At 40.4% G+C, this 21,678-nt stretch overlaps 1 protein-coding gene and 1 long non-coding RNA gene across 6 annotated transcripts in view; one reads left to right on the plus strand and one right to left on the minus strand.

The window, feature by feature from the left end:
* The window catches only part of LOC144311423 (uncharacterized), a 168,726-nt gene that overhangs the window by 63,098 nt on the left and 83,950 nt on the right, over positions 1-21,678 (minus strand). For 3 of the 4 annotated variants that reach the window (XR_013376984.1, XR_013376988.1, XR_013376985.1), the window contains exon 3: positions 825-873. The exons of the other annotated variant lie outside the window; for it this stretch is intronic. This is a non-coding gene — a long non-coding RNA (uncharacterized LOC144311423). The remainder of the gene's footprint in view (positions 1-824; positions 874-21,678) is intronic. 4 annotated transcript variants of the gene reach the window in all.
* Positions 223-12,397, plus strand: SC5D (sterol-C5-desaturase). Of its 2 annotated transcripts, XM_077893899.1 has the most exons (6): positions 231-310; positions 770-902; positions 7,531-7,748; positions 8,497-8,629; positions 10,188-10,288; positions 10,811-12,397. In XM_077893899.1, the coding sequence occupies exons 3-6, from the start codon at positions 7,539-7,541 to the stop codon at positions 11,264-11,266; spliced, it is 900 nt and encodes a 299-aa protein (XP_077750025.1). In that variant the 5' UTR covers positions 231-310; positions 770-902; positions 7,531-7,538; the 3' UTR covers positions 11,267-12,397. The 2 variants fall into 2 exon arrangements, with proteins under 2 accessions (XP_077750024.1, XP_077750025.1); XM_077893898.1 differs by lacking the exon at positions 770-902 and having other exon boundaries at positions 223-310.

Below are 21,678 nucleotides of genomic sequence, written 5' to 3' on the forward strand. Positions count from 1 at the left end.
CGCCCCCGCCGAGAGCGGACGGAAACAACCCCTGAGGCCCCGCCCCCGCGGCTCGGCTCCGCACCTCCCGGGCGGGCGCAGGGGGCGTGGCCGGGCGCGCGGCGCCCACGTGACCGCCGAGAGCCGCGCGCAGCCAAGTCGCGCGATCTGCCGTCATATCAGCTTATGCCGCCGGCCGCTGATTGGCTGGCGGCGCCGCCGCTGGGAGCGCGTGCCCGGCCACGCCCCCCAGCCCTGCCCGCCCGCCCGCCGCCCGGTGGCCCCGCAGCCTGCGACCCCGCGGACGCCGAGTGGGCCGCGCGCTCCGGAGGTAGGGCTCACGCGAGGGCGGCGGCGGGGAACGAGGGCGGATGGAGAGCCGCCGGCGGGGGGAGTCCCGGCTGAGGAAGCCCTGCGGCCGCCGTGTGCCTTCCCCGCGGTCCGCAGGCTCCACGCCCGGGCGGCCTCGGGGACCCGCTGCGGGGCGGGGCGGGGCGGGGGCGCCGGGACACCTGCCGGCCCGCACCGCGGTGGTGATGGGGCGGGGGCGGGGGGCGCCGGGGAGGCTGGGGGCGCCGGGACACCTGCCGGCCCGCACCGCGGTGGTGATGGGGCGGGGGCGGGGGGCGCCGGGGAGGCTGGGGGCGCCGGGACACCTGCCGGCCCGCACCGCCGCGGTGATGGGGCGGGGGCGCCGGGACACCTGCAGGAAGTCTGCCCGGTGAACACTGAGGCTTTACTTTGAGACGGAGCTCCCTCTCTGCTGGGGGGATTTTTTTTTTTTTTTAAGGGGCAAAGAAATTAGGTGGTGACCTCCTGACCGCTACGGTGCAAACCCCACTTACTGCGACGTAATTAGGATGGACGGACAGCAATCCACGCGGGTCGAGAAGCCTTGGAAGGGAAGGGGAATCATCCGTTAGGTTAGCATCCTAGGGACGCCTGGGAGGCTCCGCGGTGGAGCGTCTGCCTCAGGCTCAGGTCGTGACCTCGGGGTCCTGGGATCCAGTCCTGCATCGGGCTCCCTGCCTGGAGCCTGCTTCTCCCTCTGCCTGTGTCTCTGCCTCTCTGCGTGCGTCTCTAATGAATACATACGATCTTTTTTTTTTTTTTTTTAAAGTTAGCATCCGAAAAGGAAAACATCATGCCTACTGGCATCCATATGTTACAGCAGAGTGAATTTGAAGGTGGTATCAATAAGTAAAGTTCCAAACGTCCGAATGAAAAGTTTCCAACCTGTCAAGCTTGTGTTAGCTAGATTATTTCTAACCTAAACCTTCCAGCAGGTTATCTGACTTTACAGCACCACAGTGGTGTGTGTTTAGGGTTAGGGTTCTAATGATAAGCATCTAAAAAAATAATAATAAATGCATGATCCTCGATCACTTAGAGGATGCTTTTCCACTCATTATGTAATGCAATTAGTATGAGATATTCAGAATTCCCCATCTGTATGTATACAAGTTGAGAGATAATTACAATGTAGAAGCTGAGAAACAAGATTCTGGAATATACATCCTAATTGTTACTTAGTACTTAACAAATTATTTAAATGTTCTCGCCCTCAGTTTCTCCGTCTATAAATGGAAGTTATGGAAGTACCTACCTAGCTGGTAGGGTTGTAAGAATTAAGCAAGGTGGGGCACCTGGGTGGCTCAGCGGTTGAGGGTCTGCCTTCAGCTCAGGTTGTGATCTCAGGGTTCTGGGATCAGCCCCATGTCAGGCTCCCCGAAGGGAGCCTGCTTCTCCCTCTGCCTATGTCTCTGCCTCTCTGTCTGTCTGTGTCTCTCATGAATAAATAAATAATCTTTCAAGAAAAAGAACTAAGCAAGGTGATACATTAAAAAAAATGCTTTTAAATAATACCTGGTTCTCAACAAATGTTAACTATTATTATCCATACTTTTACAGTAAAGCCAGAGTAATTGTAGACTCATTCTAGCCTAATTGTGTTTTTTTAGTAACTGTGTTTTATGAAAAAGTTTTGTTTCTGTAGAAGTAAAACAATATAAAGCTTCTGTTTCAGTCAAGGTTATTTAACTTAGGGTCTGTGGAGCCCCGGACTTAAGGGAGTATACACGCCTTAAAATTTTATGCAAAATTCTGTGAGTTTGCCATCACTGAGAATTTACAAAATTACGAAGCTGAAGAGTTGAGATAGTGATGAAGAGGCAGTCGAACTTCGTTCAAGTCTTAGTAGAAGAGCTTGGGACTTTGTAACCAGACTGCGTGGGTTTGAGTTCCAGCCCCAGCGTTTGTTTACTTGATGATCCCAAGCAGATTACTTGAAATTTTTTTTTTTAAAGATTTTACTTATTTGAGAGAGGGCGAGCATGAGCTAAGTGAGGGGCAGAGGGAGAAGCAGACTCCCCACTGAGCAGGGAGCCTTAGGCAGGTCTCAATCCCAGGACTCTGGGATCATGACCTGAGCGGAAGGCAGACACTTAACTGACGGAGCCACCCAGGCACCCCAGATTACTTGACTTGCCTGTGCCCAGCTTCTTCATCCATAATACTAGTACCTAATAATACTAGTACTTATAATTCTAGTACCTAACTCTTAGGGTTTCTTGAAAGGGTCAAAGGAGCTAATATGTATGGTACCAAGTGTTTATATAGCAGATGTTGATATTAGATATTATCAATTATTTTTCAAAGAAAAATCAAATGACACTTTGTTCTCCCATAGGTTAAAGTAATTTTGACTCTGCTGTGGCCCAGTAACAGCAGTAATAATAGCTCCTATTTTTTGACTAACTTCTCTGTGTCAGATGGTGGCGAAACTCTGGGGACTTAGTCTCTAAACCTTAACAAGATAAACCTTTACAGACGTGGCTTTGAATATAAACTTCAAATTTGAATTGCAGTTTTGAGATCATATTGTTAACTGATTTCAGAAGATTTTTTTGTTAGATGTCAGAAAGTATAGTGATATGTTTATGAATACCTCATTATTACATTCAACAAATAGAATGAATTGAAACCCAAATTCTAAAAACACACAAAATAGGTTTCATTTCACGGGATCTAAACTGCCTCTGGAATGACTGAGGTACACATGTCTTCCTCCCGTCCAGGCACTGGTTCAGTATAACAGCAATTATGTGCAGGGAATATGCAAATTAACACAATTAGCGTGGTCTTCAGATAAAAGCAAAACTATAGAATTGTTTAAAGTCAAGGACTGAGATCTTTTGAAACTTATTACTTGCATCTGATATTAAAGGTTGAATAAAGGAGAGTTTAGTTAATGTTTAAATTGTTTGGCTGGACTGTACCATATTGACTTAGGGCCATGGGACACTGTAGGTAACATCCAGATTGGTCCATTAACTCTTTTTTTTTTTTTTTTTTTAAGATTTTATTTATTCATTCATGAGAGACATGCAGAGAGAGAGAGAGAGAGAGAGAAGCAGGCTCCATACAGGGAGCCCGATGTGGGACTTGATCCTGGGTCTCCAGGATCACACCCTGGGCTGAAGGCACGGGCTCAACCGCTGAGCTACCCAGGGATCCCGGTCCATAAACTCTTAACCAACTTTTAGTGGTGTCACAATATCCTTCTCAACTGTTTGGTTTTTAAATGTTTATGTTTCCTGCTACTACTGCTTAGTGTACTTTGTTTGCTATATTATCTCCCTTGGCAGCCTCTACTCCTTATGGGTTCAATTTCAGCTGCTTACAAGCTCACTTTTGAACTTGGGATTCATGTTTGTATGTAGACCACTGCCTATGTTTAAGAGTAAGCATGGACTTAAAGCTTATTAGTCTCTGCTTAATTAGATTTAAGACCCAAAATGAATCCCTCATTCTTTATGCACCCCTGTCCTTGTAGCACCAAATCTGTCAGCTCTCCCAGCATTCCCTTGTTCAGTTCTTGATGACATTACCATCTACTCTGGCCAGCTGAAATTTCACAGCCATCCTAGACTTCTTCCTTGTTCACATTCCAGTATTTAATTGGTCATCAAGCCCTGTGGGTTTTTAACCTGCTAAATCTCTGATGAATATGTATGTGTGTTTTTAGAGCTCCTGGGCTAGTCTACCACAGGATCAACCAAATTAGTCTTTCTGCTTCTCATCAGTACTCATATTCCTAATGGAGTGTTTTCTCTGAAATATGGGTCTGATTAGAACCTCTTTCCTGCTCAGAAGCCTTTAGTATCTCCCCATCGTGTATGAGGGAAAGTCATATTCCCTATCAGGGCAGCAGAGCTCTTCACAGCCTGACACCAATTTCCTTTTACCAGGTTTATCCTGGCACATTCTCTCCCCCCACCCCCATTTCATCCCTATCTCACTATTTGGCACCCACCAGCAACACTCAATGAGTAATGAATGTACCATGATTTTTTCCATTCCTTGGCAAGTTATTTCTTTCTTTCTTTCTTTTTAGATTTATTTATTTATTTATTGGGGGTGGGAAGCAGAGGGAGAGATTCTTCAAGCAGACTCCCCACTGAGGCTCAATCCCATGACCCATGAGATCATGACCTGAGACTAAACCAAGAGTTTGATGTTTAACAGACTGAGCCCCCCAGGCACCTACAAGTTGTTATTTCTATTTGAAGTGGCCGTCCCTAACCTTTTCTTTCTGATAATGGCCTTTAAAGCTTGAATCAGATGTTGTCACTATGGAGCCTTCTACTATAAACTGGGGTAGTTTTGTTGTCTTTTCTGATTATATAGAATTTGTGTATATACTTTTATTATAGCACTTGTATTGATGTAATTGTTTCTATAGTTGCCTTTCAGATGGATTTAGAAAAGATACATCTTTTCCATCTTTGTATGCTCATTATCTAGTGTAGTACTTAATACTTGTTATTTTAATGAATTAACAACATATGATGAAGGATATGTGTCCATATCTGACATTTGACATTAGTTAATTAAAATTTTCCATGACAAAGGGAGGGGAAAGAAATGCTTACAACTCCTACCACAAACAAGGAGCTAAATACTCTTAATAAATAAAGAACTTCTAGAAATTGATAACGAACTTCTAGAATTTGATTTTTTTTTTTTTTTAAGATTTTATTTATTTGAGAGCGAAGGTGAGCACAGAGCAAGAGGGAGAGGGAGAAGCAGACTTCCAGCTGAGCAGAGGACTTAACCTGCCTGGGATTTGATCTGAGGACCTGAGATCATGATCCAAGCCAAAAGCAGACATTTAACCAATTGGACCACCCAGGCTCCCCTAGAATTTGATTTTAAGAAACTGAAAACCCAGCACCTGGCTGGCTCAGTCTGTTTAGCAGCTGCCTTCGGCTCAGGTCAGGATCCTGGGGTCCTAAGATTAAGCCCCGCATCTGGCTCCCTGCTTCTCTCTTAACCACTGCATGTGTGTACACTGTCTCTCTTAAATAAATAAGTAAAATCTTAAAAAAAAAAAAAATGGGCAAGGGATAAACACATAATTTCACAGAAAATAAATATTCTAAATATGTGAAATGATGCTCAACCTCACAAGAAAAAGATAAATATATACTGAGATATCATTTCTTTGCTATCAGATTAACAAATACCCTACAGTTTGTTGATATTCTCTGTTGGTAAGTTTTTAGGGAAATAGACATAATCCTGCAGTCCTCTGGGCTTACAAAGGGGTGCAGCTCCTATGCAGAGCAACCTATCGATAATCTACCAAAGTTATCAATGCAGTTCATCTTCATCCTAGCACTTCTGCTTATAGAAATTTATGCAAAATTGGGTTAATCGTTGTTTCATTGCTTTAAATAGCATAAAGTGAAAAGCTATCCAAATCCTTTACATCAGTTAAATAAACAACACAAAGGAACATAGGTCCACAGTCCCTTAGCTGTAGTTTCAGAGTCTGAAAAGGCCCGAAAAACCAGAAGGTCTTGTTTTGTTTTTTAAAGATTGGCACTCAAATTCATTTAATGGCAGGGGCTTTCTCTGACTGACTGAGGTGCTCACTGTGTGTTGGTACACCTGTCAGGTACTCCTACCTCTGCTCTTTGCTGAGACTATAATTGTCACTTTGGGTTTAATTGCATGTAGAAATATTTTTAAAAATAGTTACAGATAGCCCATATGAATGACAGGATGAAGGGAAGCATCCGTCCCTAGTAATCGCATGGAGTTCTTGTAGGAGCTTGCATGTGGTGGTGTCTGTGAGCCCTCTGCTGAAGAAGACGGCGTAGGAATTACTACTATATGTGACGTAGAACTGAAGTTCTACGCTGGTGGCGAGGACCAAGGACTAATGAAAAACAAAAAGCCACAGCCCAGGCCGGGAAATGAAGATCCTAACCATGTTTTGATTAAGTGGGTTTGACAACAGGAACGTACATAAATGCCACTGGTTGCCTTGTTGGTTGTGAAACACGCTAGGATATATCATGAAGAACTCCTGCTGAAGACAGATGTTAGTATTAAGAAAGGATTTGGAAATTTAGGAAACAGTGTAGTGAAAAACATCTGAAAGTATGGTGAAAATGACTCTGCTGATCATGAAATCGCTAAACATAACACTGATGAATTAGCCAAGATAAAACCTGATGACAGCCTGAATGCAGAATAAATTCGCAGTGGTGGCGGATTACCGGGGCAGCATGTTACGTTGCTCTGCATGGGAGCTGCGCCACTTTGCAAGCCCAGAGCAGTGTAGGATCGTGCCTCTTCCCCTACAACCTTACCAGCAGAGAAGATCACCAAACTGTAGGATATTCATAACCTGGTAGCAAAGAAATAATATGTCAGTATATATTCCCATCTACAAGTGTTTGAACAAGTCTCACAGAACGGGCAAAAATCTGTGGGCTGGTTCACTACCACGTAAGGGCGATCCAAGCTCGAGGCAGGCCTGACTGAAGACAGTTGACAATTTTAAATTGTTCCCAGACAGCCCTTGTGTGCATTCTCCTCCTCAAACTTTTAGTCACAGGTTTGCAGTTGCCAGCCCCTGACCTAGAGTATTGATTAGCAGCAAGAGGAATAAGCGTATTCTAGTTCTTAATCCCAAGAATCTGTCTCCTTTTGTTCTGTCGATGGGAGTGGCCTTTCCTTCTGTCACAAGAACAGATGGTCCCTGAGGTGGCAGCATAAATACTATCTAGCAAATTTATCTTAAGTCTCAGCACTGAAAGAAAACTCTGAAATCAGAGTCCTTTTGAAGGAAAGAAGTCCCACTGAACCTTGTAGCTGAAGGAGGAAACATCTGAATGCCCTGCATTCCGCATCTTTACTACTTGCCACGCTGCCTAAGGAGACTTTGGAAAAGAACACCAAGGTGGCACTAGATCTAAATTGATGCCCCTTGCCAGCTAGCTGTTAGAGAAGAACCTGTTCTGGGCCTAGTGTCTCTGAGCTCTGATGTCTCCGGGTATAATATGAAGAGATTGGATTAGAGATGATATTTAAGGTCCCTTCTGGCTCTAAAGATGGCATTTCAGGGATTCTGGTAGCCACAGACTTGTGTTGTAAATGCTTACGAAAGCAGAAACTTCATGTATGGTTTTCCAAAAGTTCTTTGCATTGAGAACTATCAGCATGGGTAAGTAATTGTTGCACGTGTTTATCCTTTAGGGGCTAAGATGGATCTTGTACTCAGTGCTGCAGATTATTATTTTTTTACACCGTACATCTATCCAGCCTCATGGTCTGAGGATGACATCTTCCGACAAACTATTAGTCTCCTGATTGTGACAAATCTTGGTGCTTATATCCTTTATTTCTTCTTTGCAACGCTGAGCTATTACTTTGTCTATGATCATTCATTGATGAAGCATCCACAATTTTTAAAGGTAAGTGATTTTCTTACCTACTTCTTAACTACTGTTACAGTAAAAATAATAAGTATTTGTGCGTGAGATTTTCAGATTAAACTGGTTATAACCATTAAGTAAAATTTTTGCAACCAGCCTCAGATGGGTTAGATGTTTTTGGTAGGGCTGATCCTCCTCTCCTTCTCTTAATTTAAACAAATAAATGAATCCAACTTTGTTGTTGTCGTTTTAATTACAAGCCTGGTGTCTTCCTGGATACATAGACAAGAATTTGCTAATAGTGATGCATAAAGGTACTCATATGTGCAATGGTCTTAATGTTTGACTTTCACAAACTGAAATATGTTTTTACTATATATCTATTTTCTGACTAGATAGGAGATTGTAGGTTTGTTTACAATCATCTTTTTATTCCAGTTATTTGTATTTATCAGTGACTACAAGGACTGAAAAAAAGAAAATCAAGAGAGGGTTGAGGATAGAAGTTATTTGTGAAAGACATGCTTATTCCACGAAGAGAAATCTAGCATGCAGATATTGTGGGAAGGAAAGAAATTTTCAGAATTTAAAGTATTTACTGCATTTGGTCTTCACAAAGGAATGTTCCATGCGCGTTCCAGTATATTAACATTTTCACAGAAGCAGTTTGGCAGCAAGCTCCTTCATATAAAAGAGATTGTAAAAATCCAATCCAAGACAATTTTACACTGGTTTTTGTTTAACAGAGATTTTTGTGATTTTTAAGTATTGATGATTTCACTTTCAGAATCAAGTCTATAGAGAAATTATGTTTACTGTCCAGTCATTGCCGTGGATTAGTATTCCCACCGTATTACTATTCCTGCTGGAGTTGAGAGGTTACAGCAAATTATATGATGACATAGGAGAGTTTCCCAGTGGTAAGTTAAGCACAGAGTAGTTTCTCTAAAGAACCAAATCTGCCTCTTTTTTTCTTCTTTTAAAATAATTACAAGTTGTTTAATTGTTTAAATGCTCTGTTTTTATATACTCATGTCTTTGCCACATAGTACATTTCCTCGTCTATCAATTTTGAAGTCTTGGTTGTAGATGGAATATTGCCCAGGGGAAGCTGGGTGTGATCAGAGAAAGAGACCTTTGCTTTCATTCACTATTCTCTGTGTTAAATTCAGACTCAAAAAAAAAAAAAAACCCAAGTAATTCATGATAATTAGAGAAAATCAAGAGACAGGTTTGTTAGATCCACTATCCTGCTACCTACAACCCATCTCTTTTGACATCTATCCTTCCTCTTTTCAATGCCTGAAAGCTTCATATAACCCTACTATGCATACTGGTTTGGACTTTGATTTTTTTTTTTGTCGTAGTGTATATGCTGGTATTTTCATGTAAGTAAATCTGGACATATTATATATTAGTTACAGTATCACAGTGTGTAGATATCCATAGTTTATTTAAATGATCCCAGTTTTTTTGGTCTTTAGATTATTCCTTTTTTTCTATTATAGATAGTCCTGCAGTGCCTTAACTAAATTTTTGTGAAATTTTGAAATTACTTAATAAAGGTACAGTTCTAGTATATCTAGTATTAGAATGTAAGAATAGTAGTTAACATTTATTGAATGTTGATATGTACCAGCTATAGTGCTAAGATTTTCACATGTATCAATCCATCTTATTCTACATCAATTCTGTGACTTAGGTCCTATTATTATGTTCCTTCTATAAGGGAGTAAATTAATATACAGTAACTTGCCTAGGTCATTCAGCAAATAAGTGGTGGATCTGGGACTGGAACCCAGGCTTGCTGGCACCAGCACACCTGTTGTCCAAGTAAGAGGTTAGATATTTAAAGGAAGGAACAAAAATTATACAGTATGGTGATGAATTGGCTAGGCCTTGAAAAGTAGATAGGTTTATGAGTAAAAGTAAAAGGAGAAAGAGTATTCTAGATACATTGAAGAGAACAAGTAAAGGTACAAGAGGTAAGACTTCTAAGATGTTGGGAGGACATTGAGTAAACCAGCCTGGTTAGTACAAGAACAGATGAGGCTGAAAAGATTAGAAAAGACTGGGTTAGGGAGTAAATGCTGGGCTTGAGGTATTTAGTGGAAAAAAAATTCTAAGCAGGAAGATAGTATGTAAAAATATGTTTTACGAAGATTAATATGGAGGAAAAATAAACGCTATTATTTATGCTCAAAGATTTAAATAATAAAGATGCCCTAAGTGTATGCTTTTTCTGTCTCATAAGTGCCTTCATATTTTAACTTCAAGTTTTTATGAGAGGGAAATGAGGAAAGAAGCAGATACTAGAGAATTAAAGGAGATTAATTTATAATGTATTGTATTAGCCAAAATAGTTTATAGTGCTTGAGTCTAGGATCATATTTTGTGCACATAGATGGACGAGCACCAAGTAAACTATGGTCCTGGAAGCCGGATCTTGATTCTGATATATCCTGTTATCTTTTCTAGGCTGGTTTCGCCTCATTATTAGTATACTGTCCTTCCTCTTTTTCACGGACATGCTGATCTACTGGATTCACAGAGGCCTTCATCATAGACTTGTGTATAAGGTAGAGTCATTTTTAGGGAAAAGAGAAAAATACATACATCTCAGCAGTGTATATCTATAAACTCTGTTTTCTTGGGTTTTTTGTTTTTTAAGATTTCATTTATTTGAGAGAGAAAGCGAGCACAGGCGGGGGGAGGGGCAAAGGGAGAAGTAGACTCCTGCTGAGGAGGGAGCCTGATACTGGGCTCAACCTCAGGACCTCAGCATGACCTGAGGCAAAGGCAGACGCTTAACCAACTGAGCCACCCAGGTGCCCCCAAATTCTGTTTTCTATTTCTAAGAGTTTCCCCTCACTTGTTAAATACCTAAGTAGCCATAGTTATGATAGATACCAGGTGCATTTTGTTTGTGTTCTTTATGGGTCTGGAGGGGCTGTGTTGAAATGTTACTGTTTTTAGGTAAAGAGGTACATTTTATAAAGTGATTTTGCTGAATTTAAAGAGTTTTTATTTCTACAACATGAGCATGAAAAGCTAAGTTGAAAAGTAAAGGTGGTTCTTAACTGTGTTCTTTTCTTCTGTAGCGCATACACAAACCTCATCATCTCTGGAAGATTCCTACTCCATTTGCAAGTCATGCTTTTCACCCTGTGGATGGCTTCCTTCAGAGTCTACCTTACCATATATACCCTTTTATCTTCCCATTACACAAAGTGGTTTACTTAAGTTTATACATCTTGGTTAATATCTGGACAATTTCCATTCATGATGGTGATTTCCGTGTTCCCCAAATCTTAAGGCCATTTATTAATGGCTCAGCCCATCATACAGACCACCACATGTTCTTCGACTATAACTATGGACAGTATTTCACTTTGTGGGATAGAATTGGAGGCTCGTTCAAAAATCCTTCCTCCTTTGAAGGGAAGGGACCACTTAGTTATGTGAAGAAGATGACAGAAGAAAAGTGCAACACCCATACAAAAAATGGTTGTAAAAATGAAAAATTATTCAGTGGAGAGCTTACAAAGACTGAGTAGATTATTGCCCTATTATTAAATATTATAAAATCTTTTTAATAAGGAAAAATAATCTATATACATACTACCAAGAGACATGGCAAGTAAGTGGTATTTGAAAGTCCACATTGTGGGTACTGCTGAGGAATGATCATGATGGTAGGTCAAGGAGAGAATGCTGTGAACACCTGAAATTTTAACCTCATGCTTACAATACTAGGTGTTGGTCTCAAGGACAAGTTGTCTCTCTCTAGCCAGCATATCTGTAATTTGTATAGCCTCAACAATAGTTTTTATAAGGATAAAGAATAAACTATTGAGGGGACTAGGTTATGTCCTTTTGCCTTAATCCACCCATATTCATTAAGGAAAATACATTGTGCTTGATAATACCAAGACTAAGCATCATAACAAAGAACTAGTATAAACATGATTCCTTGTTTCAGGAATGGTTGTTTTCGATGTTGGTATGATAATGACTACCTATAGTATTTTGTTCAAGTGGATACATCAGTGTGGAAAAAAAAAATTCTGATAGAACATATTAGCGGCTAAGTTAAATGACCTAATTAATAGCAGGTTTAATAAGATTATCATCTTAATAAAGCTTATTCTCTGGGGAAGCTTATTCTCTGGGGACATTGTCAAATATTACATTTTACTGATGAAAAAATAAATTAGAACTTTAAAAAAATACTGACGCTACCATGAGATTTAATCCAGATCTGGGATTATTGAAAGACTTTGATGGTTATTGTTTTAAACCATTATTTAATAAGTATAAAATTATGTGAGCCTGAATATATTTAGAAAGGGAAATTTGATGCCTAAATAATATATTTGACAATACTGCTTTTTAAATTAAATGGATGCACTGCACTTTTGATATGTTTCAAAGTTACAATCCTCTAATTTCCTATAAAAGGAAGTAATTGCCAAATATTTAGGCCTATCACTGAAGATTAGTTTTGAAATCTTATTTTCCCTCTTCTCCCTCCACTTTTCCCCACTTTCTGTGCAAAAAAATTTAACAAATAGTTTCATAAAGAAATGTGTGTTGTAACATAAATGTATTGGAAAAAATGGTTTGGAAAGGCATTCTATAAGCTATTTATGTAAAATCAATAAAAGTTGATTATTACTGTTATTAAACTGTATCAGTTAAATATTGTAGCAGCACAAAGTATTCTCTGTACAAATTGTGTCGATTTGAAACCACAGAAATGATATGGGTTGTCAGAACTTTTAAATGTCCCAAATGCTCATTGTCAAGGGAAGAAAGGGGATATCACATTCTTTTTATATTTCATATCTTTATTAGATTTGAGTGTTTTAGCAAGAGACCAGTCATAGAATTTAATGCTTGGCACCCAGAAGAAAATATCTTTTTTTCTGAGTTACTATTACACTGTTGCGCTACTTAAACATTCTAGTGTACCAGTTGGTGGTGTTTTGTAGCTGACAGTCCCAGCCAGTGATTGTCATTAGCCTCTCTACCCCTGCCAAAAGAAGGAAATTAAGAGGCAAACTTTGTTTCCTGTGATAATGGCAGCTAATATTCAAGTTTTCTATTCCTGTTTCAGTTTTGGTAGTGTATATGTTTCTAGGAATTTATCCATTTCTCCCAGGTCATCCAATTTGTTCATGTATCATTTTTCAGAACGTTCTCTTATTTATATTTCTGTAGTATTGGTTACTTCTCCTCTCTTATTTGTGATTTTCTTTTTGGGGATCCTTTCTCCTTTTGGATGAGTCTGGCTAGAGGTTTATCAATTCTATGAACTTTTTTCAAAGGACCAGCTCCTGGGTTCATCGATCTGTTCTATGGTTTCTTTTAGTTTCTAGATCATTTGTTTCTGCTCTAATCTTTATTATTTCCTTCCTTCTGCTGGCTTCAGGCTTCATTTGTTCTTTTTCTAGCTTCTTTAGGTGTAAGTTTAGGTTGTTTGAGAATTTTCTTAGTTCTTGAGGTAGGCCTGTATTGCTATGCACTTCCCTCTTAGGACCACTTTCACTGCATTGCAGAGGTTTTGGGCTGTTGTGAATGACAGCTAATATTTATTGGGCTTTTACTTTTGATCAGGCACTATTACAAGCCCTTGACATGAGGAAACTGGGATATAGTTGCATGACTTTTCTGAGGTTATTTCTCTCTCATAAAGCCCAGTTTGGATGTTTCTGGTCAGTGGACAGCTTTCCATGATCATTCTGAGACCAGACTCCTTCCGTCTTGGGGCTACCTGTCTCTAGTCTAGAGTCTTCTTTGTTGAAGGAGCCCACACCAGGAGAGGGAAGAGAAAACGACCATTTTTGTGGGTCAGGTTGAAAGCCATCCCTTACCCATGTTCCTTTGGACAAAACTTTGTTGAATGGCCCATGTCACTGAAAGAGATTCTGGGAAATGTGTCTTAATTGTGCCTGGGAGGATGGGAAATGGGAAAACCACTCTCTGGAACAGCTAGCCAGTTTGCCATGCTCACATAATTTATTCTTCTCCTTTTGGGGGTCCCAGTAAAAGCATTGAAGAGACAAACGAGCCCCCAGAGCATTTCAAGTTGTCCATCCGCTGGATGATGTCTTGATGCTCTTAATTCCATTACTCCGAGCATGAGTGTTATTTTCCTCTAGATTCTTAGTACTGTGTAGTGAACAGAAAAAAAAAAAAAAAGACATAATGTATAGGGAGAGGAAAGCTTCCTAAAAATGTTAGTAACCATCAAACTAGCCCCTGCCCTCCCACCTTTTTTCTTAAATTCTAGTCTCATTGGGCAGTATTATGTTTAGTCCTGCAGTGTTTTCAATACCACGACTGCACTGTCCCAGTCTCCATTAGAGGAAATCAGACAGTATTCATGGAAGTGAGGCTCTCAATTCCTTCCCACAGGAACATCAAGTGCATGGCTTTTCCCCTTGACTTGGGAAACTTTAGTTCAAGAACAGAAAGGGAAAGTCAAGATTACATTTTCTACCTTTATGGTAGAAATTAGGAAATGGATGGAGGTGGTACAAGAACACATTTCAAAAACCCGGAGACTTTTTATTAGGTGCCATCCTGTTCTTTGCTGTTTCTCTGTCTCCCTGTGTCTACATGGCGGTGAACTTCCTACTTCTCATTGTCCTGCCCCACATTTTCTCTTCCAATCTTCAAGAAGTCAGGGACAGATTTGGTAGAGAATTATGAGCGCAGGTTTTGATACACGGAGTCTGCAGTGCTGGCGCATTATTTAAATAGAGATGATGTCTGGGAGGAAAAGGGGAAGTAGAGAGACAAATCACAACAAAGATGTGGGATTAACCCAGAGAGAAGAAAAGTTTGAGGCCATGAGATTGCTGAGGAGAGCGTGAAAAAAAAAAGATACCCAAAGAAATAAGCCAATTTAAAGGGTAAAGAAATTTCTTTCCTTGTCTTCCCAACCTCTTCAGAGTCAGGAACCTTGACTGGCAGTCTTAGATCAGCAGTTACTGTTTTCTTTTCCTCTAACATCATTAAGTGCACCCTATTTATTCTAGACCCCAGATTCCTTCAAAGTAGTGACTGTGTGTGAATTGCCATTGTATTGAACTATGTGTCCTTAAAAGACCTGGCTGAGGATTGTTAAATAGTTTGCTGAATGAATTAATGGAAGTGTCATTCTCTTCAGTAAACATTGAATGAACCCCTACTGGGTGCCACACACTTGGCACAAGGGGCTGCAAATATTTATTCTGCAGATACTTCACACTGTCGTTTTAACCAAGAATTCACTTCTTATTCATTAGCTCACATTTTCAGTGCATGGGAGGAGTCAGAGGGAAAGTAAAGAGGAAGCAGATGGGTCCTAACCAAGGATGGACTATCCTTTTTTTTTTTCCCCTCAAAGTCAAGCCTCCACTGGAAACAAACAAAACCTACCAGTACCCTGGATTCTGACCCTGTAGGAATCAGTGGTACAAGTACCGATCAGAGGGTTGAATGAAAATGAATCACAACTACTTAACGGTGCTCTGGATACAGAAGAAAAAAGAAAAAATCTTCAAAAATTATTGGTTGATGACACCAAGAAATAACAAACCCGGGAGGACAATCTATAGCTTCAGCTGGAGTGGAATTCATCTCAGAGGAGTTACAGACCCTAACCGCTTTGGAGTTCACCAGTTTTGAGTCCTGGCTCTGCCACTTGCAGATTGCATGACCTTGGTTTCTCTGTCTGTAAATTGATGAAAATCCTGCCTACCTAATAAGATTAAATAGGTTAGAAACACTCAATTAAATGTCAGCAGAGGCTATTATTCATGTAAATTGTGCTTAATGCCTCTGCTTTCGAGGTTCAGTGATTATTGTCATTACACCTAGGATAGGCCCTCGGTGGAAATCAATTGCAGGGAGAAAAAAAGGCCCCTGGGTACTTTCATCTTCACATTGGAGGGTGAGAGATGAGGGGCAAACTGAAATAGGGGGCACAGAGGAGAATCGTAAGTAAAGCCAAAATTGACACATTATCTCCTGTAAATTTTCTTCATAAGAATTGTAAGATAGCTAAGTTATGTATTGCCAAATAATTTTATTGTAAAAATGCATTGCAGTAAACCGTAAGGTCTGTTTACAGGGTTTTGAGGTAAAGTAGAAGAAAACTTCCCTGGAAATTAAATTTCTTAAGGCAAGAAGGAAGTGTGTGAACTATACTGTCGAGCTTTACTGTCAAAGCAGAGTTTTGGTATAGAAAGGACAATACTTATAAATACTTAATCTAAGATACTGCATTAGAATACATTTTCACGGTGTTTCTTAAATCTAGGCTCGACTTGATCTTATTGAAATGTAAATACAGTAAAATTTGTACAAAAGTAAGAGAAATTACGTTCTCAGTTCTTTGATCAACAATCAGAAGTGTGACTGATTAAATGCTCCTAAACACTTGACACTGTTTACATACTTGATTAATCCCATTTTCTTAAACATTTGATAAGTCTAACACGTTTGACTCATCCCCTCCCAAAAGGCACACTTGTGTACTCAGCACATTTTTCTGAGCTCCTTGGCAACTCAGGATTCAAATACATTTAAATCTACTTAACCACAAAACAGCATAATGATATCCCAAGTTCATCGCTCACCTTTAAAATATCTGTACTCTAGACTTTCATTCACTTTTTGTATCAAGAAGCGATACAATCTCGTTGTCTCTTGATTTTAAAATTATAATTCTTACGCACTAAGCCTCTTCCTCCGATGGACACTTGGCCTCCTGACGTATGCTACCCAACAGAAGCAAACAGGAGCCTGGAGACTTAGTGTACATTCCAATATTTGAGAGCAATTGCTGTGGTGACTTCTGTCCACCCCTTCATTAGGATTTTTTTTCTTTTTAATCTGCATAATGGAGGTACAATCTGCATACAGTAAAATGTACTCGTTTTCACTGCATGGTTCAGTGAGCTGCTACAGATGTGAGCACCATGTAAGCACCACCCCAAGGAAGATACAGAACGTTTTTCTTTATCACAAAAAGTTTTTTTTTTTTTTTCATCACAAAAAGTTCTATCTTTGCGATCTCTCCCCAGCCCTCGGTTACCACTGACCTACTTTGTTTCTGGAGCTCAATTTTGCCCGTTGTAGAACTTCTTATAAATTGAACCAGATAGTGTGTACTCGTGTGTAAGGTTTTTTTTTTTTTAGCTCACATGTTTTGAAATTCCTGCTATTGCATATGTCTGTACTTTGTTCCTGTGTGTGTGTGTGTGTGTGTGTGTGTGTGTTTGCTGTTACACTGGCGTGTATCACGATTCCTTTATCCAGGCACCTGCTGATGGATATTTGGGTTATCTCTAGGTGAGGTTATTATGAATAAAGCTGCCACAAACAAGTGGACAAGTCTGTGTCTGGATCTATGTCTCCCATTCTTTCTGGAAAACATCTGTTAGTAGAATTGCTCGGTCCCAGGGGCGATGTAGGTCTGATTTTACAAGAAACTGTCAACCTCTTCAAAGTCGTACCATGTTACATTCCCACTACGAATTGGGAGAATTCTTTCCCTCCGCATCCTCACCAACACTCGGTATCCTCAGTCTTTCTTTGTAGCCATTCCAGTCCGTGTGGAGGAGTGTCTCTCCTTGTACTTAATTAGCGTTTTCCTATGACTAATGATGTTAGAGAGCTTTTCTCATGCTTTGTGGTTGTTCTTATTTCTTTTGTGAAGTATCTGTTCAAGTTGTTTGGCCACTTTTTTAGATCAGGTTGCTTTTCTTCCTATTCTTGATTTATAAGAATCTGTTATATGTTGTAAAAGTCCTTTGTCGGATATATGCATTTTTACAAATGTTTATTCCAGCGTGTACCTTGCCTTTTCCTTTGTGGGTTTTGTTTTTTTTTTTTTGTTTTGTTTTGTTTTTTTAGATTTTATTTATTCATGAGCGACACACACAGGGGGAGAGAGAGAGGCAGAGACACAGGCAGAGGGAGAAGCAGGCCCCATGCAGGGAGCCCGACGTGGGACTCAATCCTGGGACTCCAGGATCGCGCCCTGGATCAAAGGCAGGTGCTAAACCGCTGAGCCACCCAGGGATCCCTTCCTTTGTGTTTTTTTTTAATGAAAAAACAGGAAAGTTAATTTTGATTAGGACCAATGTATCACATTGGACCAATGTGATGTCCAAGATGTATTTACATCTTTCATAAATACTGCATTTTATGTCCTAGCTAAGTAGTGTTTGCCTATCCCAAAGCAAGCTTGGACTTCTTGTGGGAAGATATTTGATAATGAATTCAAGTGCTTTTTTTATGCTTAGGAGTTTTATTTAAAAATTACTTAAATCGACTAAACACATTCCTTAGCTTTATGAAACAATGACAAATGCTTATGCTGTGACCAAAGAGAACGATCCCAGTGGAATTAGCCCATTTTTCTTAGTTACAAACACGTACAGTCCAGTTGAATTCAAGTTCTTAATAGATATAAGGCTTTTCATATTTTTATTTCTCCATTTGTCAGTTTTGATACACTCTTTTTCAAGAAATTTGCTTCATTTCACTTAAGTTTTCAGATTTGTTGCCATAAAGTTGTTTGCAACATTCACCTATTATGCCTTTAATGCTTATAGGATCCGTCATGATGTTTCCTTTTTAATTCCTGATACTGATAATTCATTTTCTTCTTTTTCTTGCTCATTATAGCTGAGACAGTATATATTTAATTGCCCTTTTTTAAAGTACCAGCTTTTGGCTCTGTTGACTTTTTTCTTTATTGCTTGTCTTCAATTCCGTTAATTTCTGCCTCTTTTTCCTTCTATTTATTTTGGGTTTAAGTTGATCTCTCTCTCTCTCTCTCTCTCTCTCTCTCTGTCACTCTTACCCCTCTCCTCCCCACCCCCCTCCCTGGCCCAACTTCTTAAGGTAGAAGCTCAGATCATTGATTTATTCTTTTTTTCCTTTAAAAATATAAACATTTAAAGCCACGAAATTCCCTCTAAGGCCAGCTGTGGACTGGATGCCACAAATTTTGATAAGTTGTTTTTCATTATTATATAGTTCCAAGTATTTTCTGTTTCCAGTGAGATTTCTTCCTCGACCAGCGATATGGTGGGCTTGTATTATATCAGCTTGGCTGAGCCAGAACTGTGTTTCCCAGAATTACCTTCCTACAGTTCTAGGTTAGCATGCCTACCCAAGTCATTTTATGTCAGATTTAGAAGGTGGAAATGGATTAGCGACCATCTTATTTTCTGTGCTGGGAAAGATGAGGCAGTCTATGAAACCCTCTTGCCGCTCAGTCGTGTTGTGACGTGTTTACTGGCTCACCTGGTTGGCCTGTGGCAGCATCTGGGCCCAGGGCAGCTGCAACTCCCCTCTGGTACCCTTCAGCTTCTTCTAATTCTGGGTCTGACATGTGTTTAAGCCTCTGATGCCCTCCATGTCAGTGTTGTGAGGGGATGACAGAGGTACCAGTCAGTCAACCATCCTGAGTTCCAGCACAGAAACTCCTTGCCACTCCCTCATGCCTACCTCACAGTTCTCTTCTTTCCGACTCCCTCCTCCACATGCTTCAGAACCCAACACCAGACGCAGAATCAGTCACCACATAAAAACTGTGGTGACCAGTTTTCACGAGTTACCTGTGGTCAAACCCTTGCTTCCCTAATGGAACACAGATAAAGGATTTGGCTCTGAAAAAAGTGGTTTCAGAAGTCACAATCTTAAGAATCAGATCTCTATAGTCTTTACAAATCACTACGTTGGATACCTGAAACTAATGGAATGTTGTGTGTCAACTCTATGTCAAATTAAAAAAAAATTTTAGGGGATCCCTGGGTGGCTCAGTGGTTTGGTGCCTGCCTTCGGCCCCAGGGCAGGATCATGGAGTCCCGGGATCGAGTCCCACATCAGGCTCCCTGCATGGAGCCTGCTTCTCTCTGCCTGGTTCTCTGCCTCCCTCTTTGTGTCTCTCATGAATAGATAAATAAAATCTTTAAAAATAATAAAAATCTTTAAAAATCTTTAAAAAATAATAAAAAATAAAAAAATTTAAAGAATCAGTTTTCTGAATTAGTCCCATGTTAATCTGCAGTTGGTTCTCTGAGTCGATTAGCTTTAAAGTCATTAATGACCCTGTTTGCAGAACTAAAGGGAAATATTGGAAGTTCATGATATGCAGTAGCAAAATGGTTACTTAACCAATCCCTTATAGTTGCCTGTAATCAAGGGCCTGTGGAGGGCAAGGCTCTAGAGGAACAAGTATTTGTGGCATAGAACATTTTAGTAGAAGCTGAGGCTAGGAGTTTGTCAATTGCTTTGAAGTGTGCTGAACAATTTAGGCAAAGATGATGCTGAGTTCATGACTTTAAATTCCCAGTTAAGGAACCTAAATGCTTCTGTGATTGCCATAAAATAAACTTTTACCTCCTGTAGTTGTAGGGCCAAATTTCTGAAATCTACATCAAAGTTGAATTGTGCCGATAGCAAGTTTAATTCCCAATCAGTATTACTGAGTTTTTTTATGTTAAAAGACTCTGAAAATGAGATGGGATATTAAAAGGGTTTTGCACCCCAATTCCAATGTGTGTGCAGGGGGAGGTGAGTGGCGTTCCACCCAATCCTCTGGCCCCAGCTGGGTGTCCTCCATTCCAACTCAATTCTGACACTGTCTACTCAGAGATGGTATCAGATTTCACAGGTTAGGGGCTCAGTCCCACAAGACTGCCCTCTACCTCAGGTGCCAATTTCAAGTCCAGGCTGGTACCTAGAGTTCTGACCAACAGGCTATAAATCAGGTTTTACAACCCCCTCCTCAAGTTTGATTAATTTGCTAGAGTGGCTCACAGTAAACAGGTAGGAAACCTGTTTACTCACTAGATTACTGGCTTATTACTAAGGATATTAAAGGATACCAATCAACAGCCAAGTGGAGACTTAATAGGTCGAGGTCACAAACAAAGGAATTTCTGTTCTTATGAGTTCAGGGTTTGGAGCTGAAGCAAGCAGAAAGGTTCTGGTTCTCCAATCTATAAGTTCTCCAAACCCGTCCCTTCTGTTCTTTTTATGGAGACTTCATTACGTCGGCATGATCCATTAGGTCATTGGCCATCCGTGATTGATTCAAGCCCCAGCTACTCTCCCCTCCCAGGAAATCAAGGAGCGGAGGGAAAGTTCATCCTTCTAATCACATGGTTGGTTCTCCTGGCATTCAGACCCCTTAGATGGGGTCCAAAAGTGTGCTCATTAACATAACAAAAGACACCTTTAATACTATCCTTACTTAAGAAATTCCAGTAGTTAATAGGAGCTGCTTGTGCCAGAAACAGGAGGAAGACCAAATATGTATTTTTTATCATAAATCACAATATCACAGGTATATAGGCAGATTTGATGCAGCTAGGGACCTTGAGCCCGTAATTCTGCTGAGCCTCCTTTGCCAAAAGAAGAGAAAACTGTAGTAGGCAAAGTATTGGGACAGCACTATATAGCAGAAAGATATATGGCATAAAAGTAATATGGGTTCAAATACTGAGCTTATGCTTTTTCTTTTATAATTAAGAGATTAAAGGGCCACCTGGGTGACTGAGCTGGTTGTGTCTGCCTGCAGCTCTGGCCATGATCTCAAGGTGCTGGAATCAAGCCCAGAGCCAGGCTTCCTGCTCAGGGGGGGAGTCTGCTTCTTGCCTCTGCCTTTGCTTCTCCCCACTCTCTCTCTCAAATGAATAAATAAAAATATTTCTTTAAAAAAAGAGATTAAAGGCAGCCTAGGTGGCTCAGTGGTTTAGCACCTGCCTTCGGCCCAGGGCATGATCTTGGAGACCCCGGGTCAAGTCCCACGTCGGGCTCCCTGTGTGGAGCCTGCTTCTCCCTCTCCCTGTGTCTCTGCCTCTCTCTCTCTCTCTCTATCTTTCATGAATGGATGAAAAAAATCTTAAAAAATAGATAAAATAAAAAAGATTAAAACACTTCCAGTATAGTAAATAGT

This window comes from Canis aureus, chromosome 3, assembly GCF_053574225.1.
Source record: "Canis aureus isolate CA01 chromosome 3, VMU_Caureus_v.1.0, whole genome shotgun sequence".
NCBI classification, from domain to species: Eukaryota; Metazoa; Chordata; class Mammalia; order Carnivora; family Canidae; genus Canis; species Canis aureus.